General features: G+C 37.9%; 7 protein-coding genes and 3 pseudogenes across 10 annotated transcripts; 3 read left to right on the top strand and 7 right to left on the bottom strand.

The window, feature by feature from the left end:
• Positions 1-23: 23 nt before the first annotated feature.
• Positions 24-544, bottom strand: C46E10.2 (annotated as a pseudogene). The gene is made up of 2 exons: positions 243-544; positions 24-196 (listed from the first exon to the last, which is right to left on the bottom strand). Coding segments are annotated over exons 1-2 (475 nt in total).
• A 293-nt stretch (positions 545-837) lies between these two features.
• Positions 838-2,606, bottom strand: C46E10.3 (BEN domain-containing protein; the record flags this gene model as incomplete). The annotated part of the gene is made up of 8 exons (NM_062228.1): positions 838-989; positions 1,041-1,133; positions 1,234-1,491; positions 1,730-1,978; positions 2,022-2,165; positions 2,224-2,331; positions 2,390-2,533; positions 2,576-2,606. 8 exons carry the CDS (start codon positions 2,604-2,606, stop codon positions 838-840), a joined length of 1,179 nt encoding a protein of 392 aa, NP_494629.1.
• A 1,551-nt stretch (positions 2,607-4,157) lies between these two features.
• fbxc-52 (F-box C protein) lies at positions 4,158-6,661 on the bottom strand. The gene is made up of 5 exons (NM_062227.6): positions 6,579-6,661; positions 5,183-5,828; positions 4,753-4,917; positions 4,566-4,702; positions 4,158-4,509 (listed from the first exon to the last, which is right to left on the bottom strand). Exons 1-5 carry the CDS (start codon positions 6,653-6,655, stop codon positions 4,350-4,352), a joined length of 1,185 nt encoding a protein of 394 aa, NP_494628.2. The 5' UTR covers positions 6,656-6,661; the 3' UTR covers positions 4,158-4,349.
• A 705-nt stretch (positions 6,662-7,366) lies between these two features.
• On the top strand, positions 7,367-8,922 carry srh-99 (Serpentine Receptor, class H; the record flags this gene model as incomplete). Its single annotated transcript, NM_062226.1, has 4 exons — positions 7,367-7,727; positions 8,070-8,600; positions 8,723-8,812; positions 8,861-8,922. The coding sequence occupies 4 exons, from the start codon at positions 7,367-7,369 to the stop codon at positions 8,920-8,922; spliced, it is 1,044 nt and encodes a 347-aa protein (NP_494627.1).
• A 304-nt stretch (positions 8,923-9,226) lies between these two features.
• srh-100 (Serpentine Receptor, class H) lies at positions 9,227-10,734 on the top strand (the record flags this gene model as incomplete). The annotated part of the gene is made up of 4 exons (NM_062225.1): positions 9,227-9,587; positions 9,868-10,398; positions 10,536-10,625; positions 10,673-10,734. The coding sequence occupies 4 exons, from the start codon at positions 9,227-9,229 to the stop codon at positions 10,732-10,734; spliced, it is 1,044 nt and encodes a 347-aa protein (NP_494626.1).
• Positions 10,735-10,874: 140 nt separating this feature from the next.
• fbxc-53 (F-box C protein) lies at positions 10,875-12,631 on the bottom strand. The gene is made up of 4 exons (NM_062224.6): positions 12,519-12,631; positions 11,449-12,307; positions 11,181-11,317; positions 10,875-11,134 (listed from the first exon to the last, which is right to left on the bottom strand). The coding sequence occupies exons 1-4, from the start codon at positions 12,614-12,616 to the stop codon at positions 10,969-10,971; spliced, it is 1,260 nt and encodes a 419-aa protein (NP_494625.1). The 5' UTR covers positions 12,617-12,631; the 3' UTR covers positions 10,875-10,968.
• Positions 12,632-12,969: 338 nt separating this feature from the next.
• Positions 12,970-14,367, bottom strand: srx-110 (7TM GPCR serpentine receptor class x (Srx) domain-containing protein; the record flags this gene model as incomplete). Its single annotated transcript, NM_062223.1, has 7 exons — positions 12,970-13,093; positions 13,140-13,342; positions 13,439-13,611; positions 13,667-13,822; positions 13,970-14,043; positions 14,087-14,241; positions 14,302-14,367. The coding sequence occupies 7 exons, from the start codon at positions 14,365-14,367 to the stop codon at positions 12,970-12,972; spliced, it is 951 nt and encodes a 316-aa protein (NP_494624.1).
• Positions 14,368-14,700: 333 nt separating this feature from the next.
• Positions 14,701-16,312, bottom strand: srx-109 (annotated as a pseudogene). The gene is given in 8 exon segments: positions 14,701-14,818; positions 14,865-15,067; positions 15,290-15,462; positions 15,527-15,560; positions 15,562-15,683; positions 15,903-15,976; positions 16,030-16,184; positions 16,247-16,312. Coding segments are annotated over 8 exon segments (945 nt in total).
• A 544-nt stretch (positions 16,313-16,856) lies between these two features.
• Positions 16,857-18,302, bottom strand: srx-108 (7TM GPCR serpentine receptor class x (Srx) domain-containing protein; the record flags this gene model as incomplete). Its single annotated transcript, NM_062221.1, has 7 exons — positions 16,857-16,977; positions 17,025-17,227; positions 17,285-17,457; positions 17,634-17,789; positions 17,924-17,997; positions 18,042-18,196; positions 18,252-18,302. The coding sequence occupies 7 exons, from the start codon at positions 18,300-18,302 to the stop codon at positions 16,857-16,859; spliced, it is 933 nt and encodes a 310-aa protein (NP_494622.1).
• A 674-nt stretch (positions 18,303-18,976) lies between these two features.
• srx-107 lies at positions 18,977-20,201 on the top strand (annotated as a pseudogene). The gene is given in 8 exon segments: positions 18,977-19,027; positions 19,080-19,127; positions 19,130-19,233; positions 19,352-19,425; positions 19,466-19,612; positions 19,657-19,814; positions 19,896-20,101; positions 20,150-20,201. Coding segments are annotated over 8 exon segments (840 nt in total).
• The last annotated feature ends 411 nt before the right edge of the window (positions 20,202-20,612 follow it).

The following is a 20,612-nucleotide window of genomic DNA, read 5'->3' as shown; positions in this document are numbered from 1 at the left end:
AGTCTGGTAGGCAGGCCTAGGTTGTCTAAAAGTAGCTCGCCTTAAACAAAAACCTTACCAAGTTATATACTGGAAAAATATACGATAGAATAATTAATAAAGTTGATTGTTTTTTAGAGATTCGATTTCCTATCAAATGAATAAAACGAAACACTATCGTCACCAATATTGCCATCCCAGAACCTTGTACAACTGCCTGCAAAATTGTCAAAATTTTAATAAAATGTGTTAAGGCCCTTCACCATATAAAAAATATAGTTCGCAAAACAAGCTTCTAATCCGAAAAAAAGGCATGGTCCAGGTGATAGTATAGCCAGCGAAGTACTGTTTGTGAGAAACCGACTGAGTGTGTAAATGCAAATACGACAAGTGCCAATTGAGAAAACGCGTTGTTAACCAAAAAATATTTAAAATTGCTGAGAAATACTGGTAGTTTTTGAAAAATTAAAAATATCAAAGTTAGCTGAAATGTGAATCCGAAAATTGCGTAGAAACTCCAATAAATATTGAAAAAGGGTACGTAGCAATTCGAGTCGGAGCACATTGGAAGTGAAAGGTTTCTCAGTTGTGAGCACGCAAAGAAACATGATAATTTGATTTTTTTTTTCAACTCTCTTATTAGTAATCGAGTTCTTGTTCGCACTTTTTCGTTGGAAAATCTGAAGTTTTGAACTTATAATTGCATGTTATATGTGTTCTATTATCAGAAAGCGGTGAAGCTCTTCTAAACTTTTGCTGAATATTTATCAGTAAGAACAAATTAAAAAAACATCAAATTAAAGAAACATATTCCAAAGTGTTGCAAAAATTCTGACCTATTCCCAATTGCAAAATATTCTAATAAGGCGCCTGTAGTTCTTTGATCTGTCTCCTTTTCCGTACGATCTTTGTGATCCAGTTCATGGCGACCTGAAATCGCTGCTCGTCGGCGATTTGCCGTGTCAGACGGTCAGTTGCTTCTTCCATATCTGAGTTGCCAACTGTGCATCCTAAAATAAAGTAGAAACGTGTTAAACTGGAAGTCTGGGCACATCACTAACCATACAAAGCTTTCAGAACTGTCGAAAAACGCGGAAGATCATAGGAATCCTGAGGGCAATCACCTTTTGATGGATGGAACAGACATTTTTTGACTGAAATATGATATATTAACTAGAAGCTAGGCTAGGCATTTGCGCCTACGTGCCTATTGTCTGCCTATTTACAAGCCAGCCTACAGTTTCTCAATCTCACCGAGTTTCTCATAGACGTACAGATTTTGCTTGTCCTGCATATTCTTGATTCCAGCCAGCTTCAAATCGTCCTGCAGGCTCGGTGAGCGTAGGAAAGGTTCGGAGAGGGGCAGCGACGAAATTTGAAATGGCGCAAAACTCGGAACTTTTGCTAGGTTGTCAATTTTCGGCAGGATGGTTGCTGGGATGCTTGTTGAAGGTAGTGACGAGATGGCCAGGGAGGGGACGAAGTTGATGACGGAGCATTGGGGAAACGGTTCTGGAAAATACTAGGGAAGAAGTCTAGAGCGGTAAGCTTCAGGTATTGTGACCTGTTGGTCCCCAAAGAAATCACACCCAGCTTCGGTAAACTTTAAAGATCGGAAAATGGCCTACTCGCGCTGTTCAGCACGATCCGAGCCCAAAAGGATCCCGAAAAGAGCCTGTGGCAGGAGCCCGGACCAGTGATCTAGGCGCGTGGGGGCACTGCCTCCGTGAATGTATAACTGTCCACCTACCTGGTCTGCCATTCACCATCTCAACGGCGCTTGGAAAGAGCTCACGAAGACGCTGATTCTCTTTTTTTAGGCTCTGAGCTCTCCTTGTTGCTCTATCCCTTTGCTCCTTGACAGCCTCATTTTCACTGCTGAGGCTCTTCACTTGAGATGTGAGCCGTGTGTTTGCCTGCTCCAACTGGTCCGTTCTGGATAGTAACGTCCGATTGTCTGTTAAGACGAGCTGATAGTTTTGAGCAGTTTGGAAGCTTTCTGCAAAAAAAAGAAATAGTCGAAACTGACGAAATTGGCATACGTTGACGAAAGACATCAATTTGCCGGAGCAAATCCTCTCGTTCTAAGTCTCGCGGCTCTGCTTGGAACAGGGGTCCGTTGGCGGGTGTATAAATATTCGGTGGAATATATAAACGAGGTGGGGTGTTGGCAGGTGTCCGATCATCTGAAATAATTTTTAACGGTGGTTCAAGATACACTATGGAGCTCTCTAGAACTCATACCTGGTCGATACCCGGCGACTAGCGACTTCCCATGGATCACTGGTCCGTTTGGGGAAGCGCACAAAATTTGTGGGACAGGAGGGGAGCTGCTGGCCTGCTCCGAATTCTCTGAAATTCATTTTTGCTCAGAGCCCACTGCACAGCTTCTCTTATAAGCGAAACAAACCTGGAAAGTAAGGCTCTTCTTTTATGACTCGTGGAAGCTTTGGCAGTGGCTCTGCGCTTGGTTCTCGTGCAACTTGAACTGCTATACCAGCTGGCTCCCCGCGAAGCTCTACGTCAGGGATGCTCTCCGCTAGCTTCAGAACTTCTAAACTAACATTTCTAAAATTCAGACTTAAAGTACGCTTACCCTCTAAGCTTGCTCCGGAATAATCTTTCATTTCGATAAGAGTCTCTGCAAAAAGCAAAAAAGAAACAAAATAAAACGGAAAACAAAAATCGCAATCGGTTTGACACGAGAACCGTACAAAATAAATGTGTGGGAACCACGTTATCTAGTCGACGCGAAATATGCATTCGTGATCGGTTGGTGGCTGATAAAATACGGGGAAAAAGAGGGGGAAACGGTCTCTTTTTATGGAAATTTTTGGGAACCAAACATGGGAATTTGGCAATTGTTGGCGTTGTGCGGAAAGCGGAAAAGACGAGGTTTTCGCTGTATAAAATATTTTTTAGAACACAGTCGAAAAGAAAGATACAGCAAGTTCAATCAGCAGCCGACATATCCTTGTCGCCGACAATTCACGGGTCTAAAAAGATATTTTCAACAAGTACAGTGCACCATATTTATTGTGATTAAACTTTTTTGTGAAAAAAATTACAGGTAAGAATTTGGAAAGTGAAAGGTCGACAATTTAAAGAGATATACCTAATAGAAACCCAAAGAAATAAAGTTGAAAACAAAGTTGAAATAACAGTTCGAAAGAATTATTCGGAAATTGTTGTGTCCTCAACCGCCATCACCTCCATTCTTAGCGACCATTCAGTGTTCCATTCCGCGCCCATTCTCCATCTTCTTCTCGGATCTTGTATCTCCCATTTCGGACCACCAGAAACCAACACATCAGAATTCTCATTCATTTTCAGTGCGACCGCGTTTGCGAAATCGATATCTCTGCAAAAGTTGGAATTTAAAAAACAGGCAGGTAAAAATAAATAAACAGCTTACCCCAACTTTTTAATTTTACAGCGGCGTGCCCCGTTCTCCTGAATCAGTCTGTCAAAAATTTCTGTGATGGAGTCGTAGGTGCGGTTAATTCCAGTTTTGAAGGAGGTTCCGATTGGACGATGAGCGGAGATCCAAGCCTGAATTGTCGTAAGTAATCATTTGAAAAAAATTGCGTCCTTTAAAAATTTCTTGACAGGAAAAGTTGACTTTATTTGAAAGAAAAAATCTGAAGTTTTCAGCGAGAAATTTTTTTTTTGAAAAAGTCCGGAACTTCTTTAATTTTTGAAATACTCCAAAATGTACAAGTTCTTGATAAGGTAAACTTTCTTGATAAGGAGGTCACTAATCAGTATCTCAAAAAAACATACCATGGCCAACCGCTGAACATCCTCCGTTTGAAAATTGTTGTGCTCCAGGTTGAGCCGCTTGTTATAACTATATAGCTTGTTTAGGGTAACTTCCGTAGGTGATAAAATTTGAAAACATTGATAATTCAGGCTTTAAAAACCCTAAACCGACTGTACCAGTTATTATCAAATTGCCTACATTTAAATATTTGAAAAATTTTGTTCAAAATGTGGTAAAAGTTGTTTGAGTTGAAACTTGAAATTTACGTATCTGTCATTGAATCTTTAGCCTTCGCTTGAAAAATGTTTGTTTGAATTTTTTGAAAATGCAAAAGTAAGCAGCAGACAGTTCCCAGGCGCGCTTTGTAAGTAACCGTGGGATTGGAGTAATTAGCACTTACAGTTCAATTAGTAAAACGCACATTGTTTATTGTATGTCAAATTTAGTGAATAAAACAATCAAATTTAATGTTTAAAACTGTGGGGAATACACAAAAAATGGAACGTTTAAGGCAAAGAGTCAAAGAGATGTAAGCGGAACCCAGGGAAAATGAGATGGAATAAAATAAAATAACATAGGAAATTGGAAACAAATAAATTTAAAAAAATTATGCCGAAGGAGTGGTATCACCAACTGCCATCACTTCCATGTGAATCGTCCACTGACCGTCGATGCCAGCACGTGTTTTCCATTTCGGACCACCATAAACCACCAACTCCGACTTCCCGTCGATTGACAGTTTGACTCCGTTTGCGAAATAGACAGTTCTGTAAAAGGTGAAAGTTTACAAGAGATAATTTAAAATAAATTTTAAAAAACTAACCCCAATTTTGTAATTCTACAGCGGGAAGCACGATTTTCCTCGATTAAACGGTCAAAGATATCGAGAATGTGATCGTATTGCTGGTTGACCCCGGTTTTGAAATAGGTCCCAATTGGTCGGCGCGTGAAGATCCAGTTCTATAAAGCAGACACCTTGCAGTCATTAATTTTTCTTAAAAACAACCTACCAAAGCCAACCGCTGCAAATCATCAATGGTGAACCTCTCAAGGATCAAATTGAGCTTCATGTTCCGAAGGTTGCTCAACTTTGAAAAATTGTTGTTTTCGTTTCTTTGTCGATTTCTTTCGTTCCACATTGAAATGTTCAGATTCAAGACCTCGCAATTTTTGATCTGAAATTTGGAATTGTGTTCATTTTGAGCAAACGATTCTGAGCCTAAGTTTAAGCATGAGACTAGGCCTAAGCCTAAGACTACGTCTAAGCCTAAGCCCAAGCCTAATAACCCTAAGTAGCTAACGCTCCCCCACTGACGCCAAGTCTTCAGCATAAACATAAGCCGAAGCTTAAGCCTAAACCTATGCCTAGACCTAGGCCTAAGCCTGACACTAAGCCTAAGCCTGAGCCTCAGCCTAAACCTCAAATTCAAGTAGTCTCACCATTGGTAGATCCAGATAGCTAATCGTATCCGGCCCAACATCCAAGTTCATTTTCTTCAGCTTACTAGCCCCAATAAATGGAACGATTTTCTCTAGAGTCCGATCGCGCAAACTTGAGAGTTTCAGCTCTCGAACTTTGAATTGCAACTTTGACGGGTCCCTCTTCTTGAGAAATTTTGGAAATCCAGTAAAAAGTAACTTCTCAATGGTTGTTCCAGTGCTGATATAAGCATCAAAGAGCTTGATGAATGCCTCCTCGGGATTTCTCCGCTGTCCGAAGTTTCGTCGAACTTCGTACTGCGTCTCCCCGTATCGGATGTGCACTTGATTCTGCTGTGCTCTCAGACGCTCATCATCTTCTCGCTGATAATGTTCCTCTCGTAGAATTTCCCTTTCTCGACGTGCGCGATCTCTCAAGTTCAGCTCTGCCAGTGCAGGCTCCAACGGCGCAGCTTCTGGTTCTTCATCGGACTCGCCGCCAAAATCATCTCTGAATCTTCGTCCAAAATTAGAACGTCGGATGTCAAATGTATAATGATTGCTTCCAATGGAAATACCGTCGCTGCTAAGGGTCATTTGTCGGTGAGCATATGGGAACAGGGCATTGGTTTTGCGGTAGTAGGGGATTCGGCAGTGGATTTGGATTCTGGAAATTTAATTATTTTATTGAATACATGGTGTATATGATACATATTTTCTAATTTTCTTCAAACTTTGAAAATTCTCTCAAAAATTGCCTCGACTCGCATTCGGTTTAAACCTACTCTGTGGAAGTTTTTGAGTAGTTTTTCAAAATTTTCAACAAAATTTTAAGTTATTATTAGAAAGACCAAATATTTTTCTACATTGTTATATAAATTTTGAGTTGAAAATTTAGTCCCAACCGTGTAAAAAATGGGACTTTATGAAATTTCCCACACAAAAGTTGCAGCCGTAACTTTTTTTAGAATAACTAGGGAAAATATTTTTTGCAGCTGAAGTGTAGACAATTTCCAATTGAAAATTTTTGCAGTTTGGAAATTTTTGCAGAAATACTTGGTTTTTGAGCTATAACGTTTTGAAAGTTGTGTGAGAATTTTTCGAAAATTTTCGGAAACTTACAAATTCCAATTTTTCGCATTTCTGTTCAATTTTTTCAAATTGAGATTTATGTAAAAAATAATGTTAGCATTTTTATTTTTCTGATAGTCCTACTATTTTTGAAAACTTGCAAAAACAACTTCTAATTCGAATATTTTCGCAAGCAGTTTATAGATTTTTTTTTCGAAACTACAATTTTGATTTGCACCGGAGGAATTTCTGCTTACAGATTTGCTTTAAAAAAAACACAATTTTGAATTATAAAAAGGTTTTTATAATTTTTTAAACAATTTTAAATTCAAAAAAAAAAACTCACCGTTTCTCAATGCTCATGAACCTGATGACCGACTTGGCACCTTCATAGGATAGTTGAGTTCTCTGGGATTGCTCCATTTTTCTCTGAAAATCAGGAAATAATAGTATACAGCAACTAAGAATTAACAGAAAATGAACAGAAACCAACGCAACAACAACGACGCTCCGTCCACTATGGAGAGTTCTAGACGCAGATAGAGAAGGGGAAACGAAGGAGAATGAGGCGGCATTTACATATGACACCTCTTTAGTTCATTTACGACCTTCACAGATGACGTTTTTAGATGTGAGATGGTTGCATAAAGTGGGAAGGTCAAACGATAAGTCAAATGTTGAAGAGTAGACAATTCCAGGAAACTGATAGACGAATTTTCAAAACTTTCTAACTAAGAATCTTCAAACAACTATAACTCGAAAATTAGTGATTTTGGCAAACAATGTTTAAGTACAATAATGGCCAGAATTAAATTTGCTATAATTCAATAGTTAAAAGTTAACATCTATCTCATTACGAAAAAAGTTACAGCAGCCGACATCTTCCTACGAATCAAACAAACTTTGACTTGAAAACTGCCCCGTGTAGTGCCAGCTACAATTTTTTGAATAAACATATGAAATTCTGTTTTAAAAAAACAATGTTTAAACTACACTCAAAGACTATGAAAATATAAAAAAAATCCAACCCTATAATTTAACACCTCAAAAATATCAAATTATCACTCGGAGATCTAGATATTTGATTTTCATTCTATTCGTGGAGAACGATTTAGTCATCAGACAGTTCTAATTATGACGTCTTCCTTAGATAACTATTATTCCACAAATTATTCTAAATGTAATCTCAGCGAGAGTTTCTTGGCCTCTTGGAAAGGAGTTGCGTACCCAACTGACATTATTCAAATATTTTCCCTACCCCTTCAGATTCTTGCATTTTTCATTATCCTAGCAAAAAGTCCAGTTCAAATGAAAAGTATGAAGTGGCCATTATTCTATAATCACCTATTTTGTTCGATATTCGACTTGATTCTGTGCACTTTTTCCACTATTTACCTAATTCTTCCAATGCTTGGGGTCTTCACAGTCGGAGTTTTTAGTTGGTTGGGAATTCCTATTATAGTGGAGTTGATTCTCATTACGTGTTCTTTGCTGTGTGAGTTTTTTGAAAAATATTTTAGAGGGCAAGGGAAATGTCGGCTGCTAGAGTCTGTTAGGGTAAGCGTTCCAGTGTTTGCTTCTGACTATGTAGTCCCGTAAATTGTCGGCTGCAGGAACTGCAATTTAAACTATCATAAGGGTTCTACAGGGAATTGCCGCCACTTCTAGGGATCCAGGAACTAATTTAGCACGGGTAGCGTCGGCCACTTGTGAATACAGGTACTGAAGAAATGTTGGTAACCTGTGACATGTCGGTTGCATTTCTGTTTGCTGATATCTTGAAAAATTTGCTAATGCTCACTAAAAACTCCATCAAAACCACAATTTAAATTTGCAGCACTTGCCTTATCCTACATCTACCTCTTCGAAAATCGCAGTCGTTCAGTTTCCCAGAATCGGTTTAAAATGAGCAAGAAAAGCTCGAGAATAAAATATTATTCATTGATACTACTATCCTACACCACTATTTTCATATTTCTCACAATTATTCCTACTGACCAAGAAACTGCGATACTTCAAGCGCTGCAAGCTTACCCCTGCCCAACCCAAGAGTTTTTCACGTTTCCGATCCTTATTCTGAACTCTGATTCGACGACTTCCATGTTTATAATTGCAATTTTTATGCCAATTTTCATATGCCATTCAGTTGGTCATTCTGTATTCCATGTCTCTTGTACCATATATTATTTGTACATTGCTCCATCGGATTTGATTTCTTTAGAAACCCAGAAGAAGCAAAAAACGTTTCTCAGAAATGTTATACTGCAATTTTCAATTCCATCAATATTTATTTTATTCTCAATTGGTATTATTTTTACATCGAGATTTTATTCGCAAGAAATGATGAATCTAGGTGTGGATGTTGCAGGTAAGACTCAAAAGTGAAGGTGCAGCCGACATTTCCCGGGTGTGTGGCGCTTACCCGGGAAGTGTCGAATGCACACCCAGCCTGTAAAGTGTCGGCTGCTAAGATAAATAATTTTACTGCAGGACTTCACGGAATCGGTGAAAGTATAGCGGTCCTCTTCGTGCACCCACCTTATCGGAGAGCCACAGGACAGCTAATTTTCAGATGGAAGGGCAAGTTGCTAGAAAACTCTCTAAAAATAACTCAGAATGCATTTCAAGATCCACAATCAAGCATACGAGTCTCAGCTGCACAAGGGAATTCCAGTGCTTTCACTATTTGAGTTTTTGATTTTTGGATAAAAAATAAATATTTTACTGTTTCTCAAAAGTTACACTTCAGAGTAAATTAGTACATACCAAAAATTTTGTTGAACACTAGAATTAAAATATCGCATGATATGGTGCAGGTCTTTTTTGAAACTTCAAGCGTTTATACTATACTCAAACGTGATGAAAATATGAATAAAAAACTTTCACCCTGCAATTTGGAACCTTTTCAAAAATCGAATGATCACTCAAAGTTCTGGTGTGATTCGTTTTTTTCCTCTGCAAAGGAAAATTTCAGTTTAAAGTATTTCATCAGGTATGATATCATCTATAGATAACTATTATTCTACAAATTATTCTAAATGTAATCTCAGTGAGAGCTTCTTAGCTTCTTGGAAAGGAGTTGCGTACCCTACTGATTTTATTCAAATATTTTCCCTACCACTTCAAATCCTCGCATTTTACATTATCCTAACAAAAACTCCAGTTCAAATGAAAAGTATGAAGTGGCCATTGTTCTATAATCACCTATTTTGTTCCATTTTCGACGTGATTCTATGCACTTTTTCAACTATTTACATAATTCTTCCGATGCTGGGGGTCTTCACTGTCGGAGTTTTTAGTTGGTTGGGGATTCCTATTATCCTGGAGTTGATTCTCCTTACGTGCTCTTTGCTGTGTGAGTATTTAAATTTGGGGAGCCAGGAAAGTGTCGGCTGCTTCAGTAAAACTGCCGCCAGGAAGTGTCAGTTGCTGAGAAGCCTCATCAATATTGAAAAAATTGAAGCACCAGGGATATGTCGGCTGCTTCTGTAAACTTTAAAAACAAAAACTACACTTGACGGGTGGCCCGTATTGTGTCGGCTGCTTAGTCCACGATCGCATATTGATATGCCAACCCGGAAACTGTCGGCTGCACTTCATGATCTTCATTTAAAAACACAGTATACTATTTTCAGCACTTGCCTTCTCCTACATCTACCTCTTCGAGAGTCGCAGCCGTGCGGTTTCACAGAATCCGTTTAAAATGAGCAGGAAAAGCACGAGAATCAAATATTATTCCTATTTAATATTATCTTACTCCACTATTTTCATATTTCTTATAATTATCCCTTCCGACCAGGAAACTGCAAAACTTCAAGCGTTGCAAGCTTACCCCTGCCCGACACAAGAGTTTTTCACGTTTCCAATTCTGATTCTAAACTCTGATTCAACAACTTCCACATTTATAGTGATTATTTTTATGCCTATATTCATAGCTCATTCAGTTGGTCATGGCGTTTTTCATGTTACATGGACAATATGGTATTTGTATGTTGCACCTTCAAATCAAGTTTCGATAGAGACTCAGAAGAAGCAAAAAACGTTCCTCAAAAATGTTATATTGCAATTTTCGATTCCATCAGTATTCATTTTATTCTCAGTTGCAATTATTTTTACATCTAGTTTTTATTCGCAAGAAATGATGAATCTAGGTGTGGACGTTGCAGGTAAGATTGATGAAAAGCAGCCGACATATCCCGGCTGTCACAATACTTTAGATTGATACGACACTTACCCGGGAAGTGTCGGACGCATCACATAACCTGTAAGTTGTCGGCTGCTTAGATTCATAATTATTCTTCAGGACTTCATGGCATCGGTGAAAGTATTGCAGTTATTTTCGTTCATTCACCTTACCGGAAAGCCGCTGGGCAGCTAATTTTCAGATGGAACGGTGAGTTGGAAGTTAACTCTTGCAAGTGATATAGTATACATTTTAAGATCCACAATCTAGCACACGAGTTTCTGCTGTACGGGGGAATTCCAGTGCGTTCACTATTTGAGTTTTTGATTTTTGGATAAAAAATAATTAACTATGGAGATTCAGTTTTGTCAATTGGTTATAATAAATTGTAAATAAAGTACAGTGAAAAATTGTGTTTTACTAAAAAAACATGCATTTATTTTGCGCCCGACACCTAACAGGTATTTGGAAACTTTATTACTTGAACAATTTAAAAGTAAATTTTCAAATAAATTCTGTTGTTTAGGAAGTTGCATATAATTGAATTAAAAATTTAACGAGGAATCGTGTCCCCCCTCTTCATAACTTCCATGCACAGACTCCATTTGCAGGGCTGAGGACGGGTGAGTCCTTCTTCACTAATTTTCCCTCCGCCATAGATTGCCAGCTCCAAATCCCCATCAATTAGCATGCTCAATCCGTTGGAAAAATCTGTATTTCTGAAAAATAATAGATTTTTTTTCTGAAAACACTTCAAAAACATACTCAAGCTTCTTAATTATTGCTGGATGAGCTCCGTGGCTTTCCTTCAAAAAGTCTAAAATGTCCAAAACCTCTTTGTAGTCTTCTCGAATGCCTACTTGGACTAAGGACCCTATAGGGCGGGAAGATGTGGCCCAGCTCTGAAAAATTTAAAAAAAATTAAAACGACCGACATCTACCGGGTTCCACAAAAAAACCCGGTAAGCCTATGCCTAAGCCTAAGCTTAAGTTTAAGCTTAAACCTTAGCGAGTTTCCAACGTGGAAACTTACCTGAACCAGCTGGGGAAAGCTTTCAATTATCACAATATCAGGAAAGATTTCCAATTTCTGATTTTGTAGAGCTGAGAGCAGAGTAGTTTTCAGCATACGGCTCAGGAAGGTGCCTGCCTCCACAATCCGAAGTACTGGACAATTCTGCACCAGAGGCAACATCAATAGATCAACATTCGTATTAGTGACGTTCAAGGTTAGCTTCTTAAGCGAGCTGTGATCCAAGAACGGAGCAAGTTCCAAAATATCGATAGATGCTGTTGAACTGCAGTCAATTTCTCTTACTTTTAGTGTAAGCAAATCTTTTCTCATCAAAAAGTCAGGAAATGATTGAACTTTTAGTAGTTTGATTCTCGATCCGTTACTGAAAAAAGCATCGAAAATTTTTTCATAAGCAATGTCAACTGGAATTTCCTTGGTTACTGTAATTGCCGTTCCATCTTCCTCGGAAATTGTGATTTCACAATTTCCAGTTCTACCGTGTTCCGAAGAATCTTGAAGCCGGTTTTCCCTTCGAAACCGAAGCCGTCTCTTCTCAAGACTATCCAGGTCCCCAAAAGAAAGTCGATCGGGACCCTGATTGCCCATAGGTCTCCATAAATGATGCAAGTCATTCATGTCAAACAGGGATGGGGGACCAAGGTCCATCACCAAAAGGCGATTATATTCTGCATATTCATATTCTGGTCGCCGGCGAGCCACACCTTCAGGCTTCGGGGCTTTTTCAGCAAGCTTTTTGAAAAGATATGATCTGTTCTGGATCATGATTTCAAATTTATCAAGGATAACCTCTTCGTGGGCATATGGTAGCAGAGCATTGACAGACCTGAGCTCGGGAATATGAATGTGAATTTGTTCTCTGAAAAAATATTTTATAATTGTTTTTTGTTACTGTAATATACTCAAAATTGTCCCTTTATTTTAGCCAAATTTTATCGCTTTTTTTTTGGATATTTTGAACTTCCAAATTTGAATAAATTTGAGGAATATTTAAGAAATCTCATTTTGAAATTCGGGTTTTTTAAAGTTTTTCTTCAGTCTATTTTCAAGCTTAATCACTATTCACTAACCTTTTCTTCACACTCAAAAACTTGAGAACGGATTTCAGCGAGGTGTAAGAGGTGTAATTCAACTTTTTTGGCCGAGAAGAAGAATAAGAAGCGTCCATCTTTCGGAGAATCAGGGAAGCAAAATGGGCAACTGAGCACCTTGGGGAGAGAGGGATTACGAGAAGATTAGTTCCCCCTTTTCCACTCCAATAGAGCATGATAATTATAGACGTATGTAATGTGCATGGGGATTAGGGATCAGATTTCGATTGTGCTACGACAAGCTTTTTGAAAATGTAATCTGGGTAATGGATATTTTCTTTGAATTTTGCGTTCAAAGTATTTTGCAAAAAAAACTTTAAAAACATAAAATAAAAAAACGCCAATTAACTTTCACATTTTTAGATTTTTTAAACAAGTTGTACATACAAAGTTGGGGTAAAACATGATGTTATTTATTTATTTATTTGAATTAGGAAGACACTGGAGGTAGTGAATTTTCACTATTAATCAAGCCAACTTTCACAGTTTTCCGGGTACTCGGCGTTGACTTTGGTTTCAAATTTATGCGATAGTTGAAGAGATACATTATCAATCTGAAATATAGAACACATTTCCAAAACTTTGACATCAAAAGCTTACCCATCAACTACATATACCATCACATCAAACCCCATACTGACGAGCACCGCACAGACATTCATCTCACAGTATTCTAGGGATAAATGGTTAACCGCCACGTCGACCATGCAAATCCAATCTTGGAAGCATGATTGGAGAAAGAATCTGATGTTAGACCTCCGCCGACTTTTAGCGGACTCAGAGGAGAGGGATTTGGAAGATTTCTGGAACAAGAACATTCTCTCACAAACCCCAACAGAAGCACTACAGTACCCTACCGTAGTCCAATCTACAGTAGTCCTACAGGCTTAAAAACTCACCGAAAGACAGAATAACTTGATAGCTATCAGGATATTCATGAAATTTGTAGAAACTGCCAATACTAATAAATAATATATCAGGAAGCTTATCAAAGCCTCAACGCATTGATAGTCATTTTCTGAATAGTCGGGAAACGGTACATGGTCGAAGCTGAACGGGAAACGGCAGATGTCTGAGATTCTTTTTTTTTTGGTTAATTGAGTTTTTTCACTTCGTAGAAAGTTAACCTGGCATTCCAATTAGAGTAGAAAACCAAACTGTGAAAAGCCATGATATTGCCATTGCGGCTACTGTAATCCGGGTACTGTACCTTGGAGTGTTAACCGGGGAACACCATACCACAAGAAAGCGGTTAATGGTTATCATTAGTTGGGTTGTGGGGCCTGAAGTTGATTATTGCAACGCTCAAGTTTGCGCGCCAACGAGGTGTGGGTGCCGACCAATCAGAGAAGTGCCGTAGGCGTGGCCATCGTTGCTGATTGGTCGGTTTGATTTTATGCTGCGCGCGTATTCAAAAAGTCTTAACCAACCTTGCAAATAAAGTCCGAAACCCATTGCCTGATTCAGATAGCCGCTCAACGTGTCAGATCCAATCGCGGCGTAACTAAAAAAATTTGAGCTTGAACCGAATCTCTATAATTACCTACAAAGCATTAATAGGCCCAATATAACCAAAATAGATAAGTAGGACCAAAGTATTAGAGATGGATTTCGACGAGCATAGAATGTAAAAAACAGTTTTTTCAAGCGATAAAAAGTGATAAAACATGAACAAGTTTATCAAGACACCCATGGAAGCTGCCTAAAAGTTTTAAATTTTGGTTTTGTGAGTCCTGAATTGTAAATACAGAAAACCACTTACAAAAATCATGTATCCTCCAACAATTCGTGTTGAAATTTCATCGGAATCCATTGTCATGTTACTCATTACTTACTAAGTTACTCAAAAACATGGAAGTGACTATAGTAGTATATATTTTGATCGAATATTATATTAACTCTAGCAGACTAGTTTTCACATAAAAATAACACTTATCTAGTATCAAATTAGCAAGAAAAAAAAGACTGAAAACCAAGTTTATTACGAAGAAGGAAAATGGAACTTGGCTCAGCAAGCTCAAAAAGATTTCCAAATGCCTGGTCAGACACTTGTTCAAAACATGTTATCGCTTTCTGGAGACATGTATTAAAGTCTAGTCATTAATTAACTTTCCGAAATCCCAAGAAATCCAAAGACAAAAATGTATGAAAAATAACCGAATCACGAAGACACTGGAGACTGTGAAATTTTACTCGAGCCAACTTTCACAGTTTTCCGGGCACTTGGTATTAACTTTGGCTTCAAATTCAAGCGATAGTTGAAGAAATACATGATCAATCTGAAATATAGAACAAATTTTCGAAACTTTGACACCAAAAGCCTACCCATCAGCCACGTAGACCATCACATCAAATCCCATACTGACCAGTAGTTTACAAACGTCATTCACACAATATGTGACAGAAGTGTAGTTGACTGCCACGTCAACCATGCATATCCAATCTTGAAAGCATGATTGGAGGAAGAAGCGGATTTTAGATTTCCGCCGACTTCTGGCGATCTCCGAGGACAGGGAGCTTGTGGATTTCTGGAATTGAAAAGTTCAATTCAGTATTTTTTACAGTAACTGTACAGAAACGACATGTACAGTTCAACTACAGTAGCACTACAATACCCCACACTATTACTATATGTAGTATCTAAAGTACGACTACTTACCGACCACTACAGTATTTCTACCAAACCACTACAATTCTCCTTCAGTGCTACTACAGTACCTTCACAGAACCACTACAGTACCACTACTCACCGACAAACAAAACAACTTGATAGCTATCAAGATATTCATGAAATTTGTAGAAACTGCCAATAAAAATATCGTCGAAAATAAAAAGTTTATCAACATGTTAGTGCACTCATAGTCTTTCTTTTTATATTTCGGGTAAGGCACATGGGCAAAAGCGAATGGGTGCCGGCAAATGTCTGAAAATGAAGTTTTTGTGCATTTTCATTTTCGTTGGAGCCAAAAAATTTGTTAGGGACATACCCGGCATTCCAACTAGAGTGGAGAACCAAACTGTGAAAAACCCATGAGATTGTCATTGCGGCTACAGTAATCCGGGTACTGTACCTTGGAGTATTGACCGGGGAGCACCATACCACAAGGAATCGGTTAATGGTTATCATTAGCTGAGTTGTGGGACCTGAAAAGTGAGTTTCAGTTGTTTGGAAATTTGATTTAAGATTTGAATTCGCGCGCAAACATGGTATCGACCAATCAGAGCAGTGCGAACGTCGCTGATTGGTCGGATAATTTTTTAGCTGCGATCGGATTCAAGAATTCTGCAAATACCGGAACTCTACCCCAAATCCAAAAAGTAGGCTGAAGAGCCTGGGAACTTGGTCGGCAAAACGTAGCATACCTTGCAAATAGAGCCCAAACCCCATGGCCTGATACAGATAACCACTCAACATGTCAGAACCCATTGCTTTGTAACTGAAAAGTTTGGAGCTTCATCAAATGTTTTTCCAGAACCCAGAAGAACTTACAAAGCATTAGTGGGACCAACAAAACCAAAATAGATAAGTAAAACCAAAGTATTTGAGATGGATTTCGACGAGCATAGAATGTAAAACACAGTTTTTTCAAGTGATATGAAGTGATAAAACATGAACAAATTTACCAAGACACCGATTGATGCTGCCTGAAAATGACTTGTTAGTTTTAAAATTGATCAGGCAAATTTTTTTGTAAAAAAAAACTTACAAAAATCATGTATCCTCCAACGATTCTTGTTGAAATTTCGCTTGAATTCATTGATAAGTTATCCATTATTTCGATTTACAGGAAAAATGTAGGAGGAAGTGACTAAAGTAGACTGGAATATAATTTAATAGAATTTTATATCACATCAGCTGAAAAAGTTTCTGATGGAGCCAAGTTTTGGCTCGAAACTCAATAAGTTCTAGTGCAGACATTAATTGTAGTTTGTTGAGAATTTCTTGCGTTCTTGGAAGGCTGTAATTACAGAGAGCTACCCATAATTGTTTTAAACAGCTCACAGGAGCCAGCGCGTGCTCCAATTTCAGAAGCTATGAGAATTTTAGTTAAATAATTCGTAAATTTTAGGTTTTGGTCAAACTTTTAACACACATTTTTATATGGAAAAATAAAAATTCGCACCTGAGTTCCATGAAAATACAATGCCAATCTGCACTTTTTTATAGCTACAAGTTTAAGCTTTATTCAGGTGGCTAGTAGGTTTCACACGTAAATAATCACCTTGAAATGTAACTGAGTATGTATAAAATTCACATGCTTTGCACATTTTTTTGACTCTAGCAAGTAAAAAACGAAAAATATGTAATTTATGTATTCACGGAGACACTGGGGATATTGCAACTGAAATTTTCGTCTTCGTAGAGCCAACCGATACAGTTTTCCACTGACTTGATTTGGGTAAATTCAAGCGATAGTTGAAGAAATACATGATCAATCTGAAATGAAACTAAATTGCTTTCCAGTTTTGGTACCTAACACCTACCCATCCATCACATAGACGAGTACATCAAATCCCATACTGATGAGCACTGCACATACGTGGCTCCCACAGAATTCGATGGAAGTGAAGTTCATTGCCACATCCAGCATACAAATCCAATCTTGGAAGCATGATTGGAGGAAAAAGCGGATCTTCATTTTTCGGCGATTTTTGGCGGTTTCCGAGGAAAGGGAGCTGGTGGATTTCTGGAATGGGATAGTTGGGAAGCGATCCAGTTTCACCTGCTTTAAGCCAAAACTCACCGACAAACAAAACAACTTGACAGCTATCAAAATGTTCATGAAATTTGTAGATATTGCCAATAAAAACAAGCCAGATACCAGGCAGGTGATCAAAGTGTCAGTGCATTTAAAATCATTTTCCTGATAGTCGGGATATGGCACATGATCGAATAGGAATGGGATACGGCAGATAGCTGAAATTGAAGTATTCAGCCTAAATTTTTGAGCATTCAACTTTGGTGTGTTGATTAGTTTTTGAAACAGGTGTTAAGGATATTAACAATGCATTAATCGAATCGGGAAACCTCGATTGATGCCAGCTACGTATTTAACAAAAGTTCTCACACTACAAACTACAAAAGGAGCATACCCGGCATTCCAACTAGAGTTGAGAACCAAACTGTGAAAATCCATGAGATTCCCATTGCGGCTACAGTAATCCGTGTACTGTACCTTGGAGTGTTAACCGGGGAAAACCATACCACAAGGAATCGGTTAATGGTTATCATTAGTTGGGTTGTGGGGCCTGGAAAGTATATAAAACTAGTGAATCGAGAGAGCTGGAGATAGTTGTCCTAGGTCCATATAGATACAACAAAGAATGCCTGCCTTTCAGGCGCCTTCAAAAACTTTTGAAAAATGACGGAAAGTCGACTGTACCTTGCAAATACAGCCCGAACCCCATTGCCTGATTCAGATAACTGCTTAACGTGCCAGACCCAATTGCGGTGTAACTGTAATTTTTTTGAGCTTCACCCAAACATCTTAATAAACTTACAAAGCATTGATAGGCCCAATATAACCGAAATAGATCAGTAGGACCAAAGTATTAGAGATGGACTTCGACGAGCACAGAATGTAAAAAACAGTTTTTTCAAGTGATATGAAGTGATAAAACATGAACACATTTACCAAAACACCGATGGATCCTGCCTGAAAATCGAAACTGATAAGAAATATGATTTTATACATAAAAAACTACGCTTACAAGAATCATGTAACTTCCAACGATTCTCGTTGAAATTTCGTTGATATCCATTGAAAAATTAGACATATTAGTATGTTTTATTGAAAAAAAAAATCAGCGGAAGTATGTGACTTAAGTTAGACAAATCAAAATCAAATGAAATATTCAGGAAAAAAAATTAAATCACATTAATGATCATAGGAGACAGGTGAAAAATTCACACCTGTATACTTTGCCTTGGCTAAAAGCTCGATGGAATTTTTCAAAATGATCTCAGGAAACCTAGCAGAAACAAATGAATACTTACGCAAGATTAAGAATAATATTTTTCACAACTATAGACTGCCTGGAAAACGCACAGTAACCCCTGTAAAATTTGATCTTGTTTTTTATTGGCCCCAATCTTATCCAACCTACTGCCTGCCTGCCAACTGCCTCCCTCAGGATGTTTACTTTTCAAACACAAGATCAAGACCAATTTCCAGACAACTTTTTGCTCCAAATCGTGTTATTTGTATGATATAATCTTGTTTTTTACAATGCTATAATTATGTACATTCAGAAGGTTTTCTAGAAGTTTCTATATACTTTATTGCTAGCTTGAGTCATTTTTAGTTGGTTTGCTGATTTCAAACATTAATAATAATTTAATCACATTTTCTCATGTCTCGCACACTTTTTAGACGTTAGTCCCAAACAATTTTCAGTCATATACTTCTTTGAAAACCTCACGTTTTCAGGCCTCAATGCTAGTTAAGGAAATCGCTAGCAGATGCGTTGGAGCACACATGATGATTGTAAGTTGGATTTTGAACTTAAATATTTATAGAAAAATTGAACATTATTCAGACTGCTTCAATTGGAATATTGGTAAATGTATACATGTTTCGGCACTTTTTAAGAATAGAAAATCCAGTTTTTATATTCTATGTGCTTCAAAAACAATTTCTAATACACTCGAGTCAATGATATATTTGATTTTCGTGGGGCCTATACATGCCTTGTAAGTTTAGCGTACATTCGCCTACTGTATGCCTACTGCTTGCCTAATGCCTGCCTCCTGCCTGTCTAATACTTACCATTTCGCATTTGTAGGTTAGTCTAAATGCCCTAACTTTCAGCTACACCTCAATTGGCTCTGCAAAACTCAGTAAATACCTCAACCAGGCTATGGGATTTGGAATATACTTGCAAGGTAGGTAGAGCTCACAGAGCACAATTTATTCGAAATTCAGGACCCATGATGAAAACCACTAATCGATTTCTAGTGGTATGCTTCTTCCCAACCAATGTCCCTAGAAACAGTACCAAGATTACTGTAGCTGCTCTGTTACTCTCCTGGATCTTTACAGCCTGGTTTTCAACTTTAATTGGCATGCCAAGTAACTTATTGTAAAAATATTTGAATACCTGAATTTATTTTCAGAAAAGTGCCTAGTTCCATTTAGTTTCGAGCACGTCAGCATGCATAGTACGGCTTGTAATAATCAACTTACAGTTATTATGATTTCCGCTGTTTTTTGCATAGCGGTGTGCACCAATTTAATGAATTCCTGGATTGCAATCAAGTTGATTTGTTTTTCCGTAAGTTTGAATTTGCGCGCTAATGCCGACCAATCAGGAACAGAGGATGTGACCAACGTCGCTGATTGGTCAGTTTCAGAAATCATCGAATATGATATGATATCCACGTCAACAGCAAATAGCCGCCGCAAAAGTCGAATATACTTCTTTATCCAGTCATGTTTCCAAGATTGGATACATTTGATAGTTATCGCAAATAATTTTCTATCATTCTATTATTGTTCTGATTTTGTTTGCACCACCTTGGCATCAATGGGTTTAGATGTGACAGTTTGTTTGACGGATGGGTAGGTATATGCTCATAGTCAGGTTTTTTTTAATCTGTTTCTTTTCAGATTCTTAATGTACATCTTCAACTGCTGGCTCCACTCTGATAAAAAAATCTAATTCCACAAAGAAGAGCAGCCCAGATTCTGCACCTGTGAGCAAGACTTCGATTACAGTGACACCGATTTCTTCGTAACTTTTAAAATAAACTGTTTTTTGTTTTAAGGTTTTAAGTTCAACATTCAGGTGTGACCTAGTCTTAGGCTTAGGCTTAGGCTAAGGCTAAGGCTTAAGCTAAGGCTTGAGCTTGTGTTCTGTTTATTTTTTCAGTTTATTTGTTCTACCACTCTCAAAAATCCCATGTACTTCTAAGTATATTATTCCAAAAATTTTTCTGACGTATATTTTTCACTTTCAAAATATAAAAAAAAGTTATTGTGTTCATTTGTTTATCCCATGAGGTGATGCAAACTAATTAGAATTGTGAGAAAATTTTATCAAAAGGAAAACAAAAACCAGCTTATATTTCCT

This window comes from Caenorhabditis elegans, chromosome II (assembly GCF_000002985.6).
Source record: "Caenorhabditis elegans chromosome II".
NCBI lineage: Eukaryota > Metazoa > Nematoda > Chromadorea > Rhabditida > Rhabditidae > Caenorhabditis > Caenorhabditis elegans.
Note: the sequence above shows the minus strand (reverse complement) of the source record. Positions and strands in the feature narration are given on the sequence as shown.